This window comes from Gekko japonicus, unplaced genomic scaffold, assembly GCF_001447785.1.
Source record: "Gekko japonicus isolate JY-2015 unplaced genomic scaffold, Gekko_japonicus_V1.1 scaffold455, whole genome shotgun sequence".
Taxonomy (NCBI): Eukaryota; Metazoa; Chordata; class Lepidosauria; order Squamata; family Gekkonidae; genus Gekko; species Gekko japonicus.
The window spans coordinates 417,799-434,305 of record NW_015166436.1 but is presented as its reverse complement, the minus strand read 5'-3'; the positions used below and the strand labels follow the sequence as shown (position 1 = coordinate 434,305).

At 47.1% G+C, this 16,507-nt stretch overlaps 1 protein-coding gene across 9 annotated transcripts in view; it reads left to right on the top strand.

Annotated features, from left to right (window-relative positions):
- The window catches only part of APBB2 (amyloid beta (A4) precursor protein-binding, family B, member 2), a 164,381-nt gene that overhangs the window by 95,423 nt on the left and 52,451 nt on the right, over nucleotides 1-16,507 (top strand). For all 9 annotated transcript variants that reach the window (XM_015411894.1, XM_015411899.1, XM_015411896.1 and 6 more), the window contains 2 exons: nucleotides 3,499-3,645; nucleotides 5,754-5,881. In XM_015411894.1, the coding sequence (XP_015267380.1) occupies nucleotides 3,499-3,645; nucleotides 5,754-5,881 (275 nt within the window). The remainder of the gene's footprint in view (nucleotides 1-3,498; nucleotides 3,646-5,753; nucleotides 5,882-16,507) is intronic.

The following is a 16,507-nucleotide window of genomic DNA, read 5'->3' as shown; positions in this document are numbered from 1 at the left end:
TTCAAGCATTCAGCTTCTAGCTCTTTCGACTGTGAACATGACTAAATGTTGGCTTAAGAATGCATTCCCTTCATGGCCGGGGTCCGACTTACCTGAGGGACCGCCTTTCCCCATATATACCCCCAAGAGCACTTCGGTCCGGGGCACAACATCGCCTGGTGGTTCCAGGCCCCCGGGAGGCAAGGCTCGCCACAACTAGGACCAGATCCTTTTCAGTGGTGGCCCCTACCTGGTGGAACAAGCTCCCGGAGGAGATCAGGGCCCTGCGGGACCTTATGCAGTTCCGCAGGGCCTGTAAGAAGGAGCTCTTCCGCCAGGCTTTCACATAGGGGCCACCACTACCACCGCCACCAATGAGGTGGACAACATCGGGGTTAAGGATGGCCCAGGAAGATCTGCCACAATTTCTGCGTGGCCACTGGATTTACCTGGTTGCGCTATAGGATAACATCACCCTGGAGAGCCATCCGGAGACCATCTTGTTAAATTCAGTATAATTTTTATTAATTGTCATTAATGTTTTATTGCTTTTATCTGTTTTATATGGGTTTTCCCCTTGTAAGCCGCCCTGAGCCCGCTCTGCGGGGAGGGCGGGGTATAAATCTTAATAAAATAAATAAATAAATTCCTTTGGTCTGCACAGGTTGTACTTCCTTTCTTTTATGTACTTCTGTTTACATAACTGGCTGTGACTGATTTCATTTCATTTTATTTTATTTGTGCCGAAAGGTTGCCCTTTGGGGCATGTGAGGATGCAATTCAGTGATGGTTTTAAGTGGCCCATTTGCATCACAGGCTCAACATATAGCAACTGCAACCACATGGAGATTACACACCCAGGCAGACGTTGCGCTGATGCTGCAACCGGTTGAAAGTGTGTGATTGCAGAGATGTCGTCAAATGGACCTTACCACATAGTCACACATTGCAAGTAACCAGTTTCACCACTAGCTTGAAATGAACACACATGCTGGGGTCCTGATCCAAAAGAAGTCAGGCACCTCTCCGTTTCATAAAATCATCCAGTCTTTAGTTGGTTTGGGATATACTTTTGTCCCGTTGATTTCAACAAGATTTGAGCACAGCTAACTTTTTCTAGATTGGGGCTGTAGAGTTTTGAATTAGGCGCCACAACCCCCGGTGGTCATCTGATTCTGCTCAGCATGGCAGTAATAAGAGGAGTGGAGGCAGACCACTCTGGTGGAAGAGAATGGGAGGAGCCAGTTGTCGGAATGGGAGGAGCCAATTGTGGCGGGATCTTTTGCCATAAGAGCTCTACCAGTACCTTCCTATGTGTAGAAATGTGACACAGCAAAACAGAAAATTATAGTGGAATGTGATTTACGTATGCCAAGGTTAGATAGACCAGCAATCTATGAAATGGCAAGGGTAAATTTTGTGTGCCATTCAGATGAGTTGCCAAGGTCTTGCATTGCTGCTTGATGCCAACCAGTCAGCACCATGTGATTGGATGACGTCAACTTTTGTGTAGTGAATAACTTTCTGTGTGATTAAAAGATACCATTTGCCAGTCCAGGGAAAATGTTTGTTTCATTTGGCTTCTAACCTGCCCTACCCCGCAGTCAGGTTCAGGGCGGGTTACAACAGATAATAAATACATAATCCAGTGTCTAAAACTACAGACCAAACCTTAAACAACAGTAAGACATCAATATACAACAACAGATATAACAATCATCGGTGTCAGGCAATTATTCCATGTCTAACTGCTTCCGTATTAATTTCCCACACGTGTGCAGATGGATAACACTTAATGCTGATGGGGCAGATGGACTTCATTTAAGTCCCCGCAGTGAACGTGTTCCACCAGGCCGGAGCCAGAGCGGAAAAGGTCAAGGCTAGGCAGACATTCTTGGGGCTGGGGACCACCAGCAGAACTTGATCCATTGAGTGCATAATTAAAAACTAGTGGTTTGTATAGTAAGCAATGGCTGAGCGTGAGAGGGTACATCCATCAACAACTTATCAATCTTTGTAAAGCATTGGTTGTTTCTAAAATCGTCTCCAATGAAGCAATTATTTTTTAAAAAACATTTTATTAGGATATAATAAACATAGTCAAATATAGATCACAAACTTTTTAAAGCAATTATTTTTTGAACCGTTTGAGCTACTAGCAGCATTTGCTGACCCAGTGTGATCAGCTCTAATTTACTCTCGTGAGATAACTGGGGCTTCTCCTTTGGCAAATCTTCCCCTGAATATGTAGTAATCTCCTGGTTCTTATCTTTTAAAAATGGCAAACCGGCTACAAGTTGCGCTAGTTCCACACTTGCAACTTCCCCAGGATCAAGGACCTCTGGAACAGCTTTTAAGACAGGCGAATCTGTTCTGTGAGGGTACATCCAAATAAAATATTATTTAACTCAGGGGCACTAAAAAAGTTTTTGGTCTGAAGGCCAAATTGAGATATGGAAACCCTCTGGTGGGCCAGGACCCACTTTAGAAGGGCCATCTTTAAAGGGGAGACTGTGCCCATCATAGATCCTAGAGCAGCTGGGGCCGTGTCACTTCAGACATGCCACATCTTTACTTCCAGACATGCCATTGGGGCACAGAGCTGACCTGGACATTTGGCAGCCCTTGATTTGGGTGCATACAGGGCTATTTTTGGGCAGGAACGCACAGGAACGGAGTTCCAGCTGGCTCCCAAGTTGGCCACGCCCAGCAGGAACTCATTAGCGTAATAGGCCACGCCCAACAGCAGAAACTCATTAGGATTGGCTACATTAGGGGTGTGTGGCCTAACATGCAAAGGAGTTCCTGATACAAAAAAGCCCTGGGTTTTGACAACAAACAGGGTAAACAGAATAAGAAGCAAAAGGTGAATGTGGCTGGATGACCACACTTCTGGTAACACGGGGGTGTGGCCTAATATGCTAATGAGTTTCTGCTGTTAGGTGTGGCCTATTACGCTAATGAGTTCCTGCTGGGCTTCTTCTACAAAAAGAGCCCTGGGTGCATATATTTTTATCACCTTGTCTGTGGCCTGGCCATGACACACGGGCTGTAGTTTGCTCCCTCCTCCCAACTGTAACCAAAATCAATGTGGCAGAAACATTTCCTGTAACCGTAGACCTATGGCATTGCTTGCTTGGTGTCTTAAACTGGCTGATTGCATTTGTTGTTGTTGTTGTTGTTTAAATTGTCTTGAGTCTCAGCAAGAAAGGCGGGCTATAAAAAAACCTAGTAAATAAATCTACGTGAGAACGGAATGCAGTGAATATCAAATTCAAAGGTACACATCCCTTTTGCTCTGTGTTAGCAAATATAAGCCTTGTTAAGATATGGATTTTACATGCTTTAATCTTTCCCTCTTCAGTCAGAGCGATGCAGAAATAGATGCAAAAAATTAGTGATGAATCCATGAATCAAAATGAGCGATGTTAAATTTGTGGTGCAAAAAATAAGGCATGGTCTTTTGTGGGCATCATTTGGATTTAGGATGTAACACCGGCGTCTTTCATGTCTTTACAGTGCTTTGCCGTTCGGTCTCTGGGATGGGTAGAAATGGCCGAGGAAGACCTGGCCCCCGGAAAAAGCAGCGTTGCTGTGAACAACTGTATCCGGCAGCTCTCCTACTGCAAAAATGATATACGAGACACAGTTGGCATCTGGGGAGAGGTAAGAAACGTCTCACCCTCTTTCCTAGTGGCACCTGCTTGTTCCTTCTTCCAAAAGTTGGACGCAGCAGCTGCAGGCAAAGAGGAACGAGGGCTGGATGAGCTCCGCAACCAACTGTAGGGACTCTGAGAACCAGAGGTCACTACAGGTGTCCTGCGTGTATTTCCATGTTAGGAGAATGGTACGTTTTCTTGCCCTTTATAAGAAGTGCCCTGCTGGATCAGACCAAGGGTCCACCTGGTCCAGCTTTTTGTTTCTAATAGTGGCACAGGAGCCAGGAGCCCCTAGTTGACCCCAGCATCTGGTATTCAGAGACAGAGTCTCTGGACTTAGATTTGTTAGCTGCTGCGAGCCACCACAACTAATACTATTCAGAGCAAGTGGCCATTTCCACATCTTGCAGTAGCATAGTCCAGACATTAATTCTGTTCTGTGTTCAGTAGTTTCTTTCTTTTTGTGCGTTCTGACTGCCAGTTCATTTCTTTGGATCTCTCTGCGTTCTGCAACCAGAACAGAAGAAAGAAGTTCTCTATCCTTCTTCTCCATACCATTCACAAGGTTGGATCCCACCTAGGGTTGCCAAGTAGACTCACCCCTCGGAGTGGGGGAGCCCTGCCGGTGTCCGGGAGTTCGTCAGGGGGGCGCGCGCGCCAGCAGCACATCACCAGAAGTGACGTGCTACATGCTCACGTTGGGGGCGTGGCCCACATCGTCGGGGGGGAAACCATATGGTTTTCCCCCCTTTGGGGCCCGATTCCGCCGTGGCGGAAATCGGGCCTCCGAAGCGGGGGATTCCCTGCCCCCCAGGCCCATTTGGCAACCCTAATCCCACCAATCGTTTCCATGCACAAAAGGAGAGGGGGCAATTTTTGCCAATTTCTCCCCCTCCCATGGCAGACCTCCGCTCCCCCCTTCATGCTGTTCCTGGGTCTCCTCTTTCCTCCTGGAGCGAGAGCATTTCAAGAGAGCATTTTGGGCCGCAGCAGAAGGGGCGAGAAAACGAAAACGAAACTTTCAACAGAATCAAAGCCATTCTGTGGTGGCAGAATGGACCGTACCACTTCAAGTGTGTGTGTGTGTGTGTGTGTGTTCATTTATCTATTTTCTTGTTCTAAGGTTGGTGTGTCTTTAAGTAGTTTGGTGTGTGCATTTTGTAAACTGGTTTGAGTCCAGAAGTGTATTAATATTTAAATAAATAAAATTCTTAACGCATCCTCCCCTGTGCTGAAAAAACTCCCTGCAGATAAGCCGTTCACACGTTGGAGATCTTGTTTTCTTCTTTTTCCTTATTCCTGTAGGCAAACTTTAAAATAATATAATTTATCTCCTGCAGTCTGAAACGGTACAGTCCATTCTGCTCCCTCAGCATTTTGCTACCTCATTCTGTTGTATAGACCAGGCCTCCAAGGAGAGGCAGGAAACAGAAGGAAGGCCTGGTACTTCATCATTCCTGTGCTCGCCAGTTCTGTCCTGTGAAAGCCCCCCTTGGCTGTTTTCTCGCAGCAGGGTCTTCTTCCAGAGCCCAGCTGATTGGGACTGGGGAGATGATAAATGAGAGGAGAGTCAACAGGTGGAGAAAGGGTTAAGCACCTCCTTCCCACTTTCCAGGGCTCTTTTTGTAGAAAAAGCCCGCAGGAACTCATTAGCATAATAGGCCACGCCCAACAGTAGAAACTCATTAGCATATTAGGTCACACCCCGACAACACAGCTCATTAGCATATTAGGTCGCACCCTCATGTTACCAAAAGTGTGCTCATCCAGCCACACCCACCTTTTGCTTCTTATTCTGTTTACCTTGTTTGTTGTCAAAACCCAGGTCCTTTTTTTGTAGCAGGAACTTCTTTGCATGTTAGGCCACACACCCCTAATGTAGCCAATCCTAATGAGTTCCTGCTGTTGGGTGTGGCCTATTATGCTAATGAGTTCCTGCTGGCTGTGGCCAGCTTGGGAGCCAGCCGGAACTCCGTTCCTGTGCGTTCCTGCCCAAAAATAGCCCTGCCACTTTCCCTTGATAACGCCACCCATCCCCTCCCCTGAGTAAGTTTTACAAATGCCCAATTTGTGTTTGGTTGATTAATTGGTTATTTACTGTTTGACTTTCATTAGGGAAAAGACATGTACCTTATCCTGGAGAATGACATGCTAAATTTGGTTGACCCCATGGATCGCAGTATTCTTCATTCTCAACCCATCGTAAGCATCCGTGTCTGGGGAGTAGGCCGTGACAATGGCCGGTGAGTGGACTCTTTCTTCTTGGTGTTGAAGTCGGCTGGTGTACAATACAACATGTGCTAGATAAGGACCACGTCCTTGCATACAATTGAATGTGTGTCTCTGAAGAACAGATAGATAGGTGTCAATTTTTCTCTCAATCGAACGATGGTTAACAGTGTAATGCAGCCTGAGCAGCCCCATCTCACGTGCGTGACTGTAGGGTTACTGCTTAATCTGGTGATGCACCAGAAAACATTCTGGTGTGTTGTGGCTCAAGTAGATCTGAAGTTCCTTACTCCTAAATCCCTCCTTCCTACCTGAACATTCTGCTTCCTGGTTAACTGAGAAGCTAGGAGCAATGAAGCACATGGACAGAAAACCTGATGCGTTCAGTGGAGAAGAACTCACCAAATCCAGCCAGACTCAGGTTAGAGCGTGGATTTGTGTCTATTCCTTGGTGGTGACGACATCAAGATGATTTTAGCCACCATTCTGTCTGCCCAAATCCGTCCGTATTCCGTCCTGTTGTGACTTGTAAAGGGGTTTCTCCGTTTTGTTCCAAATTAGGTGATTTTAGAATTTTTTTATTTTTTTAAATAATTTCATCAGTATCCATACTGAAAAAGTTACATAATGAAAATTCTTACCAAACAAAAGTATGAAGTTGCCTCAATTTGATTAGTAACAGAAGTCTACAGGTGATCAAACAATGCAGGATAGTTACCTTTCTGTAATACAGTAAGTTTCATAATTATATGAACCTCTTTAACCTTATCTAGGAGCTGCGGTGGCTCAAGTGGTTAAGACGCTGAACTGCAGGCTGTGGAAGGTCAGTAGTTCAGCAGTTCGAGACCCGAGTTGCCGCATGACGGAGTGAGCTCCCGTCTCTAGTTCCAGCTCCTGCCAACCTAGCAGTTCAAAAGCAAGAAATTGCAAGTAGATAAATAGGTACCACTTCGGTGGGAAGGTAACAGCGTTCCGTGCGCCTTGGTGTTTAGTCATGCCAGCCACATGACCACGGAAATGTCTTCGGACAGCGCTGGCTCTTCGGCTTTGAAACGGAGATGAGCACCGCGACCCTAGAGTCGGACTCGACTGACTTTCGAGCAAGGGAACCTTTACCTTTACTGTAAGACCATCATTCTCAAACCGTGGGCCATGACTCTCTCGCAGGTAGGTTACAAGACTCAAATCCCTGAACTGTGATAGGAGCCTCTGGGGGTCCCCTCCTCCCGACACCAGGAAGGGCAGAACTGCCCTTTCGAGCAAGGGAACCTTTACCTTTTACCTAACCTTATCTAGCCATTCCTGTGTACCTGGTGCCTCATTTAGTTTCCTATACTGAGCAAAAACAAGTGCACAGTCATAATCAGATTAAAAGGATTTCCTGATATTTCACGGCAAAACCAGATATGTGATTCAACAAAAAGATTTCTGGATTCAGGTGTACACTAATCCTTAACCCTTTTCTCCATTTGCCACATATGTTATTCCAGTAATTCACGGCACATGGACAGTGCCACCACATACGTAAAAAACCTGCAGATTGATGATGACAAAATCAAGCGCTACCAGTGGTATTATATATCTAAATCTGCTGGATCACGTTAATTTCCCCTGCATTTTTAGAATGTTTAGTAATTTGCTATCTCATATTGGCTAGACATCTCACAGACAGAATTTCTTCTGTCCACTGTGACTTTGTCTCCGCCAGTTTTAACTGTTTCATCTCAGAATATTGAGTCCAGTGGCACCTTTAAGACCAACAAAGTTTAATTCTGAGTGTAAGCTTTCGTATGCATGCACACAAAAGCTTATACCTAGAATTAAAATCTGTTGGTCTTAAAGGTGCCACTGGACTCAGACAGGGCTCTGTTCTTCAGACCAACACAGCCACCTCACCTGAATCTGTCTCGGAATATTACCAGACTAAGCATTTTGAATGGATGAATGTAAGTTGTTACAGCCTGAAGACGAATAGAAACTGCTTCAAAGGGTGGGCCTGCTGCTTCGGTGCTGTTCTTTGGCCTTTCAAGAATAACTACATCCCTTCAAAGAAGGTTGCCCTCTTGCACTAAGGAGGTGGTGAATGCTTCTTCAAAGGACTGGGAACTGCCAGTTGCCTTCAAGGAGTCCCTTGTGAAAGTCCTTCTGAAGACACCCTTCTTGGTTCTGAATGATTTAAGTAACTGTAGACTTTGTGGCAAATATTCCGGATCTGATCAAGAGGTTTTGGCAAGTGCTAGGTGTGCAACTTCAGGCTTTGTTGAAGGAGAAGGATTATCTGGGTCCTTTTTGGTCCACCTTCTGACCTGGTATTGGTCCTGGAACTGCCTGGGTTGACCTCATAGATGGACTTTGCTGGGGGGGGAGGGAAGAGATGGGGAAATACAAACCTGTTGATACTTCAGGCACGATCGGCAACTTTCAGTATCATCCACTACACTGTCTTTCTAGACCAGGGGTTGCCAACCTTTTTGGGCCTGTGGGCACACTGGGAATTCTAACGAGGTACGGTGGGCGCAGCAACAAAATGGCTGCTGCAGGAGGCGGAGCCAGACTCAAAATGATTGCCACCACTTAACTGCAGTAACACTCTGTAGATCCTTGTGCTGTGGTGGCAGCCGCTGCCAAAGCAACATATTAAAAAATCTGCATAGCCAATCAGATCTCCAGTAGTCAATCAGATGCCTTGCTGGGCAAAAGCCCTACCTGCCCCACCCACTTTGCAGACACCAGAAAAGGTATTGGCGGACACTGTGGTACCCACAGGCCCCACATTGGGGACCACTCTTCTAGACCGATATGGCTATCAGGGGCATTGAGTTCCAGTGTTTCTGTTTCAGTCTGGTAGACCAGTACCAGAGGGTACTGTGGCTCAGTGGAAGAACCTCTGCTTGGCATGCAGAAGGCCCCAGGTTCAATCCCTGACATCTCCAGTTAAAAGGATGAGGTTGTAGGTGATGTGAAAGACCTCTGCCTGAGACCCTGGAGAGCCACTGCCAGTCTGAGTAGACAATTACTGACTTTGATGGACCAAGGGTCTGATTCAGCATAAGGCCGTTTTGTGCATGCGTGCGTGTGTGATAGTGATGCTGCTGCTTGCCCCTGTAGTACTTGTGCTATGATGTGCTCCCTAGCTATCTTCTACCCCATTCTACCCCACATGAAACCACTGAGTAAGCCAAAGAGCTGACGTGCACTTCTGTCTGTATGCTGATGGCATGCAGCTCTGCTTTTTCTTTCTGGACGAGTCCCATGTGTCAATGGACTTCCTGAATGAGCGTTTGAAAAAATGTCATGGAGAGGATGAGGGCTGGAAAAAAACCTGAAGCTGGGTCCAGATGATACTGAGGCGCCATCGGTCGACAACAGGGTCAGTCAGGGATTGTGGATCCTCCATGAGCAAGCAGCTTCACAGCTTTAAAGGTAAAGGTAAAGGTTCCCTTGCTCGAAAGCCAGTCGAATCCGACTCTAGGGTTGCGGTGCTCATCTCCGTTTCAAAGCCGAAGAGCCAGCGCTGTCCGAAGACGTTTCCGTGGTCATGTGGCCGGCATGACTAAACACCAAGGCACATGGAACGCTGTTACCTTCCCACTGAAGTGGTACCTATTTATCTACTTGCAATTTCTTGCTTTCGAACTGCTAGGTTGGCAGGAGCTGGAACTAGAGACGGGAGCTCACTCCGTCTTGCGGCACACTTGGGTCTCGAACTGCTGAACTACTGACCTTCCACAGCCTGCAGTTCAGCGTCTTAACCACTTGAGCCACCGCAGCTTTAGGGGGCATTTAGATCTGTGCTCATAGGTGCAGGTCTGCTCTGTGACATGTAGTATCGTTACTCATCTTCAGCTGCTATGCCAGCTACAGCCCTTTCCCGAGAGGCATGCTTTGGCCAAGTTAAGCCATGCTCTCATCAGGCTATGCTACTGCAGTGCGCTGTTTGTGAGGAAGGATGAGAATTTCCAGTGTGATTCCTCAGGGGTGTTTGCATTACTGGGCGAATGTTGGTTTTGGAGAGCCCCTTAACATACGTAGCATGGTGTTAGCAGTGGGAAAGGGCACGGAAAGATGAGCCGAGCCTAGACTCAGTGACATGAGAGGTTCTTTTCCATGGATGTTGAAGGGATTTGGTTTGTCTAAATGTACCTGCAACACTTTCCTGCAGATTATAAGTGTTGAGATTGGAGACTGGATGGCGGATATGGGTCTGGGAACCAGTTTATGTTGAAGATCTGCAGCATTGGGGGGGGGGGAGGAGACCTCTTTTTCTCCTTGCCTGCCATTTTCATAGTAGGGAGCGCCTTTCAAAAATCCCACATGGCCTTTCCTAGGGAAATTACTCTTTTCTGTTCCTTGTCAGGAAGACAATGATTTTGATGACTAAAACAGTAACTCGTGTCTCTTGACTTGAATATTAAGTTATTTGAAAGTCATTGCTATCTTCAGGTCCTTCATATATATATATATTACCAGACTTTTCCCTTGTAGTAATTTATTTGGTTGGATTCCTCTTTGGAAGATGAAAAGCTCTTTAACGGTACCTGACCAGATGATTTTATGAGCCATGTGCTAATGAAAGATTGATGAAAAACAGAGATCCGCTGATGAAAGTTTAATCTAAGGATGCATCTGCTAGTGCCCCTCCGGCAGAAAAGCCTCCTGGGAGATTAATAATTCTTTCAACACACACACACACTCTGCTGTTATCTTGAACTCTAGGTATTAACGTCTTTTTTAATTCTGTAGCGTGTGGCAAGAGAACAATTCATGATTTACTTGACTGTTTTGCTGACTTAAACGGTGTGATCATTTTACACCCTGGGAAGAAGGTGTGACTTGAGTTCTCTTGATCATGCCGTGAAATACAATATTTTCCTGAAGCCGTCTAAGCCGAAGGAAAACTCCGGGCTGTCTCCGCCAAGGGGGAGGTAAACAAAAAGTGACCTACAGGGGGAGGGGAAGATTAGTGTATATAGGCTGTATGTGTAGAAGAATCCCTACTGCAGATTTGACTTAATGTTCAGTATTAATATGTGTTTACTTTTAATTATACACTTATTTCACACATGGAGGGCGATCCTGTCACCTTAACCGTTACTGAAACAAAAATCTTGATCTGTTAAGTCACGCGCCTGGTATTAGAAATAGCTTCAAGGCACAGTGGAAGAGGTTGGAAGACAATAGTGTGGCGCTGATACCACGCTGGCTGCCTGCAAACCATTGTTGAAAATCAAAGAGCAGGCTTTGGGATTATGAGCTCCCTCCCCGTCCTCTCCCATCTCTTGTGTTGTGTTAGGATTGCTTTTGCTTGCCACGTTCAGCATTTCCAAAATATACTTCAGAATCAAATTCGATTCCTGGTTAGCTTGGTGTAGCGGTTGAGAGCATGGAAGGGAAAGGAGTTTGTAAGCCGCTCTGAGACTCCAAGTGAAGGGCGGGGTATAAATCCAATCTCTTCTTCTTCTTCTAATCTGGGAGAACCGGGTTTGATTCCCCACTCCTCCACATGCAGCTGCCGGAGTGACCTTGGGTCAGTCACAAGTTCTCTCAGGGCTGTTCTCTCAAGAGCAGTCCTCGAAAGAGCTCTCTCAGCCCCATCTACCTCACAGAGCAGTGATGGTGAACCTTTTAGAGACCGAGTGCCCAAACTGCAACCCAAAACCCACTTATTTATCGCAAAGTGCCAACACGGCCATTTAACCTGAATACTGAGGTTTTACTTTAGAAAAAACAATTCATACATTAACATAAGATGATCCAAACAAAGTAAGGAAAGCAATCCCAAATGCTTTCATTTACTTAAAATTATTTGGCAGAGAATTCCACACTTTAATGACGGTCTGGGCCTGGCTGGGGCGATGGCACGCATGCCCGCAGAGAGGGCTCTGAGTGCCACCTCTGGCACACGTGCCATAGGTTCGCCACCACTGTCATAGAGTATCTGTTATGGGAAGGGGAAGGGAAAGGAGATTGTAAGCCTCTCTGAGACTCTGAGTGAAGGGCAGGGTATAAATCCAGTCTCCTCCTCCTCCTCCTCTTCCTTCACATGGAGACCGTGGTTAACATTGGCACAGGTGCATTAGTTAACCATGGTTAAACCTATGGAAATTCGTGCTATAAAAAGTAAGCAGTGGTGAAGGCTAGTCCCAAATTTGTAACCCTTAGCGTGCCAGGAGCCAGAGATGCTTCTGCTCTGGGACTTAAAGAACTTTACCATGGTTTGTATGTTTTGATTGGATTGTGGCTTCAAGGGCAGTTCATATTTCTGTGTTTTGTAAGTTAATTTTTATGTACCTCCCTTCAGTAGCTGTTGGTTCAGAAAAATCTGCCTTCTTTTGCATGTTCCTTTGCCCAGAATTCCCCATGGTTCAAGTTCTGATGCCATAACTGTGAAAGAATCATCTGTCTGAAATCTATGAAATAGTATCTTTGGTTGCAGAGTTGGGTGTCTGTGGTTACACCCTCCTGGTTTAGGATCCCGTTTCGGCACTTCCTTTTCTGTCACAAACTCACATGCACAAAACAGAACAATTCAGAAGTAGGAAGTGGGGAAATTTTCCAGTCGGAACTGTGATGTCCATTCTGGTTCTGTTTGTTCACCTTCTCTGGGCGGTGAATGCAAATGGAAAATTTGCAGCCCCCAAAACAGGTGTCGTGTGTGCACTAATCCATTCACTTTCCCCCCTCCCTTTATCCCTTTCCTTTCATACCTTTGAAAACTAGGTCATGGACGTATTTCTTTTCCTCCTTCCCAGTGGGACTTTCTTTCAGGTACTGACGATGCTTTATCTGCACCCCTGATGAATGCTCATCATCGTTACCTGTGCCAGTACACACATGTGTACTGTGTGCACAGGCCTACTTGTGCATTTACAGCAAACAACTCATTCAAATGGCACAGTCTCTCAAAGTCGCCATTTTGCACTCCTCCAAGAGCAATGGACCCCGGTGTTTAAGGTCATGCGTCCAGGGTCCATGGGCCGAGTCACCTTTCCCGTAATGGGATGCTTTGCTTGAGGTCACAACTTGTCACGGTAGAGCCAGGGAGGCAGGCAGACGGGGGGTCACAATACAAGTCCAAAGGTCAGCCGGGATAGCAGTCAGCAGTGCATTAAACAAGTCCCAAAACACCAGACAAAGCCGTAGTTGAACGTTACCAGAGGTCAGAGTACAGGGAGCAAAGCCGAGGGCGTGGTCAGGTTAAAAGCTGGAAGTCAGGAGCCAGAGCAGTCCAAACACAAGCCGAGTCCAAAAGCCACAGAGTCAAACAGGAATCAAGGTGCAGAGCTTCTGGTTCTACGAACGAGGTTGCCAGCACAAATTGCTCATGGCCAGAGGCCCTACTAAATAGTGCTCTGGCCCATTAACTCATTAGCACCTTTGTGCGAGGTCCTGGCTGCTGTTAAAACTCAGGGCTCAAGGATCTCCGCCCTCTTGAACGTGCTTCTTTTCATCGGCTAGCCAGCTCCTGACATCTCTGATCCCTAAGCCTACTTACAGGTGGGGGAGATGCAGGTGGTGAGCTGCTTATGGCCTGCTCAATCCCAGGTGCAAACTGTCCTGTAGTTGACTCAGATTGCTGTGTATCCTCCTCAGTACTTACAGTAGGTGCAGATCCTGATGCTTCTTCAGCTCTTAAGGGCACTGAATCCTCCCCTCTTAGGCTGTCAGGAGCTGGCTCTGGGGCTGAGTCAAGGGCAGGCATGACACAACTGGAGTTTGGCTACTCCTGGCTTCGGTACAACCCTCTGCCAGGCAAGCTGAGGACTGATACAGAACAAAGCAGGAAGTATGGCCCATTTCTGTTCCAGATTTGAATGCTGCATTTTGTCCAGGAAACTCTGGGTGGCATACATGGTTCCATCCGCCCTCTCATTTTGTCCTTGCGACAACCCTGTGATGCAGGTTAGGCTGAGAGAGAATAAATGGCCCAAGGTCACTCACTCACTCACACACACACACACACACACCGAGCTTCCATGGTAGAATGGAGAACTGAACTAGAATATCTTCAGTTGTACACTGGCACTGTACCCACTGTGCCATGCAGGCTCTCTTCGATATACACAGTAGTGTAGCAGTGATGAAAGTAACAAGACAGTTCCTGGTTCTATCTCACCTCTGCCTTCAACTCCAAGGGTGACCGTAGGGAAGTCACTCCTTCTCTATGCCCGCCCCCAATCCTCAGTAAGGAGATAATTGATGGACCTTACCAGGGGTCATTTCGTAGAAAAAGAGGTGCAGGAGCTCATTAGCATAACTTATTAGCATAATTTATTTGCATATGCCACACACCCTGACATCACCGGAAGTGTGTCAGAAGGCAACACCCACCACTCAGGCTCCACTGGACTGTTTTGGATTGCTAGGTATTGGGGGGGGGACATGCAGATCTGTCCTCGCAAAGGAGGGAGAGCTTGTACCTGAATAACGCTTGGTCTCAAAGTTGCCACTGGACTGTTTTGGATTGCTAGCTATGGGGGGGGGGGGAAAATGCGCAGATCTGCCCTCACAGAGGAGGGAGAGCTTGTACCTAAGGCGGGCGGGGGGGGGGGCTCTGCAACTTACCTGGCTGCTTCTTGCTCCTCTGGCCAAACTGAGGGCTGCTGGAAGCAGGGGGTGGGGCTTGTTGCATGTGCCTGCCCCCTGGGCTGCTTACTGCCGGAGCTCCGCTCCTGTGCGCTCCCACAGGAAATGACCCCTGGACCTTACAAGTCTGTTGTAAGGACTACAAGAAGCAAATGTAGGTCCAGTGCTTTATAAACGCTCGTGGTGGTGGTGGTGGTGGTGGTGGTGGTGGTAGTGGTGGTGAATTTGGTTAAATACGGAAGTACAGCTTCTGTGCTATGGCTGTTGATTATCCATGGGTCTTATCACAAATTGTGCAGAGACAAAAATGCTGTTGGTCTGTAGCTGTAACTTGTATGGCTGCGCTTCTTTCTCGCCTAATGTGATGTTTGTGTTTTCTTGCCTTATGCCTCTTGGTGTACACAGATGGGCCAGGGAATATGAGGGATGGGAAGGCAGTCACGGGGGAGGGAGGGGAGGGAAAGCAGCACATGGACGTTTCATGGGAAGCTCAAGGCTGTAATTTTCAGTGGGCTGGGAACATGTGGAGAAAAGAAGTGGCAGAGAGGCAGCTGAGAAAAATAACTCAGCGGAATTAGAGCAATACGGAATGACAGCAAGTGAATGTACGTATCCAAAATCCAGCCTTGCACTTGCGTTAGAGGAGCAAGCCGGGTATGGAGATGGAAGGAGGGGCGCCAGCTGGGCCAGGCAGGAATAAAATTAAACAGGCGAAAGAAACGAGAGAATAAAACTCATACGGCCTGCTTTGTTCCTCCGTTTTCGAGTCCTAAATTTATGGCCTCTCAATCACTTACAGTGCAGTGCTTTGTGGACCTACTCCGGTCTCAGCCCACTGATTTCATTTGGCTTAGGTCAGGGTAACTCAGGGCAGGATGTTAGTGTTTTAGAATAAACTCATATTCAGAAGTGCGGAATGCCTTTAGACTGCATGTTCAGTAGCATTTTTGTGCAGAACCTTTGGAGAGCCTCCGAGCTAGAGCAAAATGGGCTCTATTGGTGCCTGTGTCGACATACAGGCAGGGGTCATTTCGTAGAAAAAGAGGTGCAGGAGCTCATTAGCATAACTCATTTGCATATGCCACGCCCCCTGACATCACCGGCAGTGTGTCAGAAGGCAACCCCTACTGCTCAGGCTCCACTGGACTGTTTAGGATTGCTAGCTATTGGGTGGGGGGACATGCAGATCTGTCCTCGGGGCTCTTTTTGTAGAAAAAACCCAGCAGGAACTCATTAGCATAATAGGCCACACCCAACAGCAGGAACTCATTAGCATATTGGGCCACACCCCTGACAGCACCGCTCATTAGCACATTAGGCCGCACCCCCCATGTTACCAGAAGTGTGGTCATCCAGCCACACCCACCTTTTGCTTCTGTTTACCTTGTTTGTTGTCAAAACCCAGGGCTTTTTTGGTAGCAGGGACTCCTTTGCATGTTAGGCCACACACCCCTAATGTAGCCAATCTGTCAGCAAGCTGCCATGGTGTTCTGTGTGACTTCTGTTTGTACATATGTGATCCCTGTCCCTGCCAGCTGGCCATTGTGTTTTCCTGCTGTAATGCTAAAGTAAAACAACTGGAGGATGTGAGGGGGAGAGTATGCTTCGCTGCTAGCTTGTTACTTATCAAGCATGAGAACTGCACCTGTGTTATGTCTACTGTTCGCCTGGTTCCCAGGACCTGAGCGTGCAACCGTTTTCTCCTGCCCGCCAGCGGGAACGTTATCCATTGGTTATGTATCTAACTTGAATCCCTTTATCATGTCTGCCCTAACTGCTTGTCCCCAGTTCTAACAAGGAACGTGTTTGAGTATCTTTCCAATGCTTTGAAATAAACTTTGCTTTCTTTGAAACGTGGATTTATTCTCGATGCTTGGGGATCCAACATATTGTTAGAACTCTTTTTCTCCTATCGTCCCGATTCTGGCGAGACCATGAGCGGGTCTGAGGGAAACCTACCTACCACGGAGGGGGACACGGGATCGGTCCCATCTACCTCCGCACCTTTGATTGTTACAACTACCGCACCAGGGGAAGGTGCTGTGGGGGGAGCG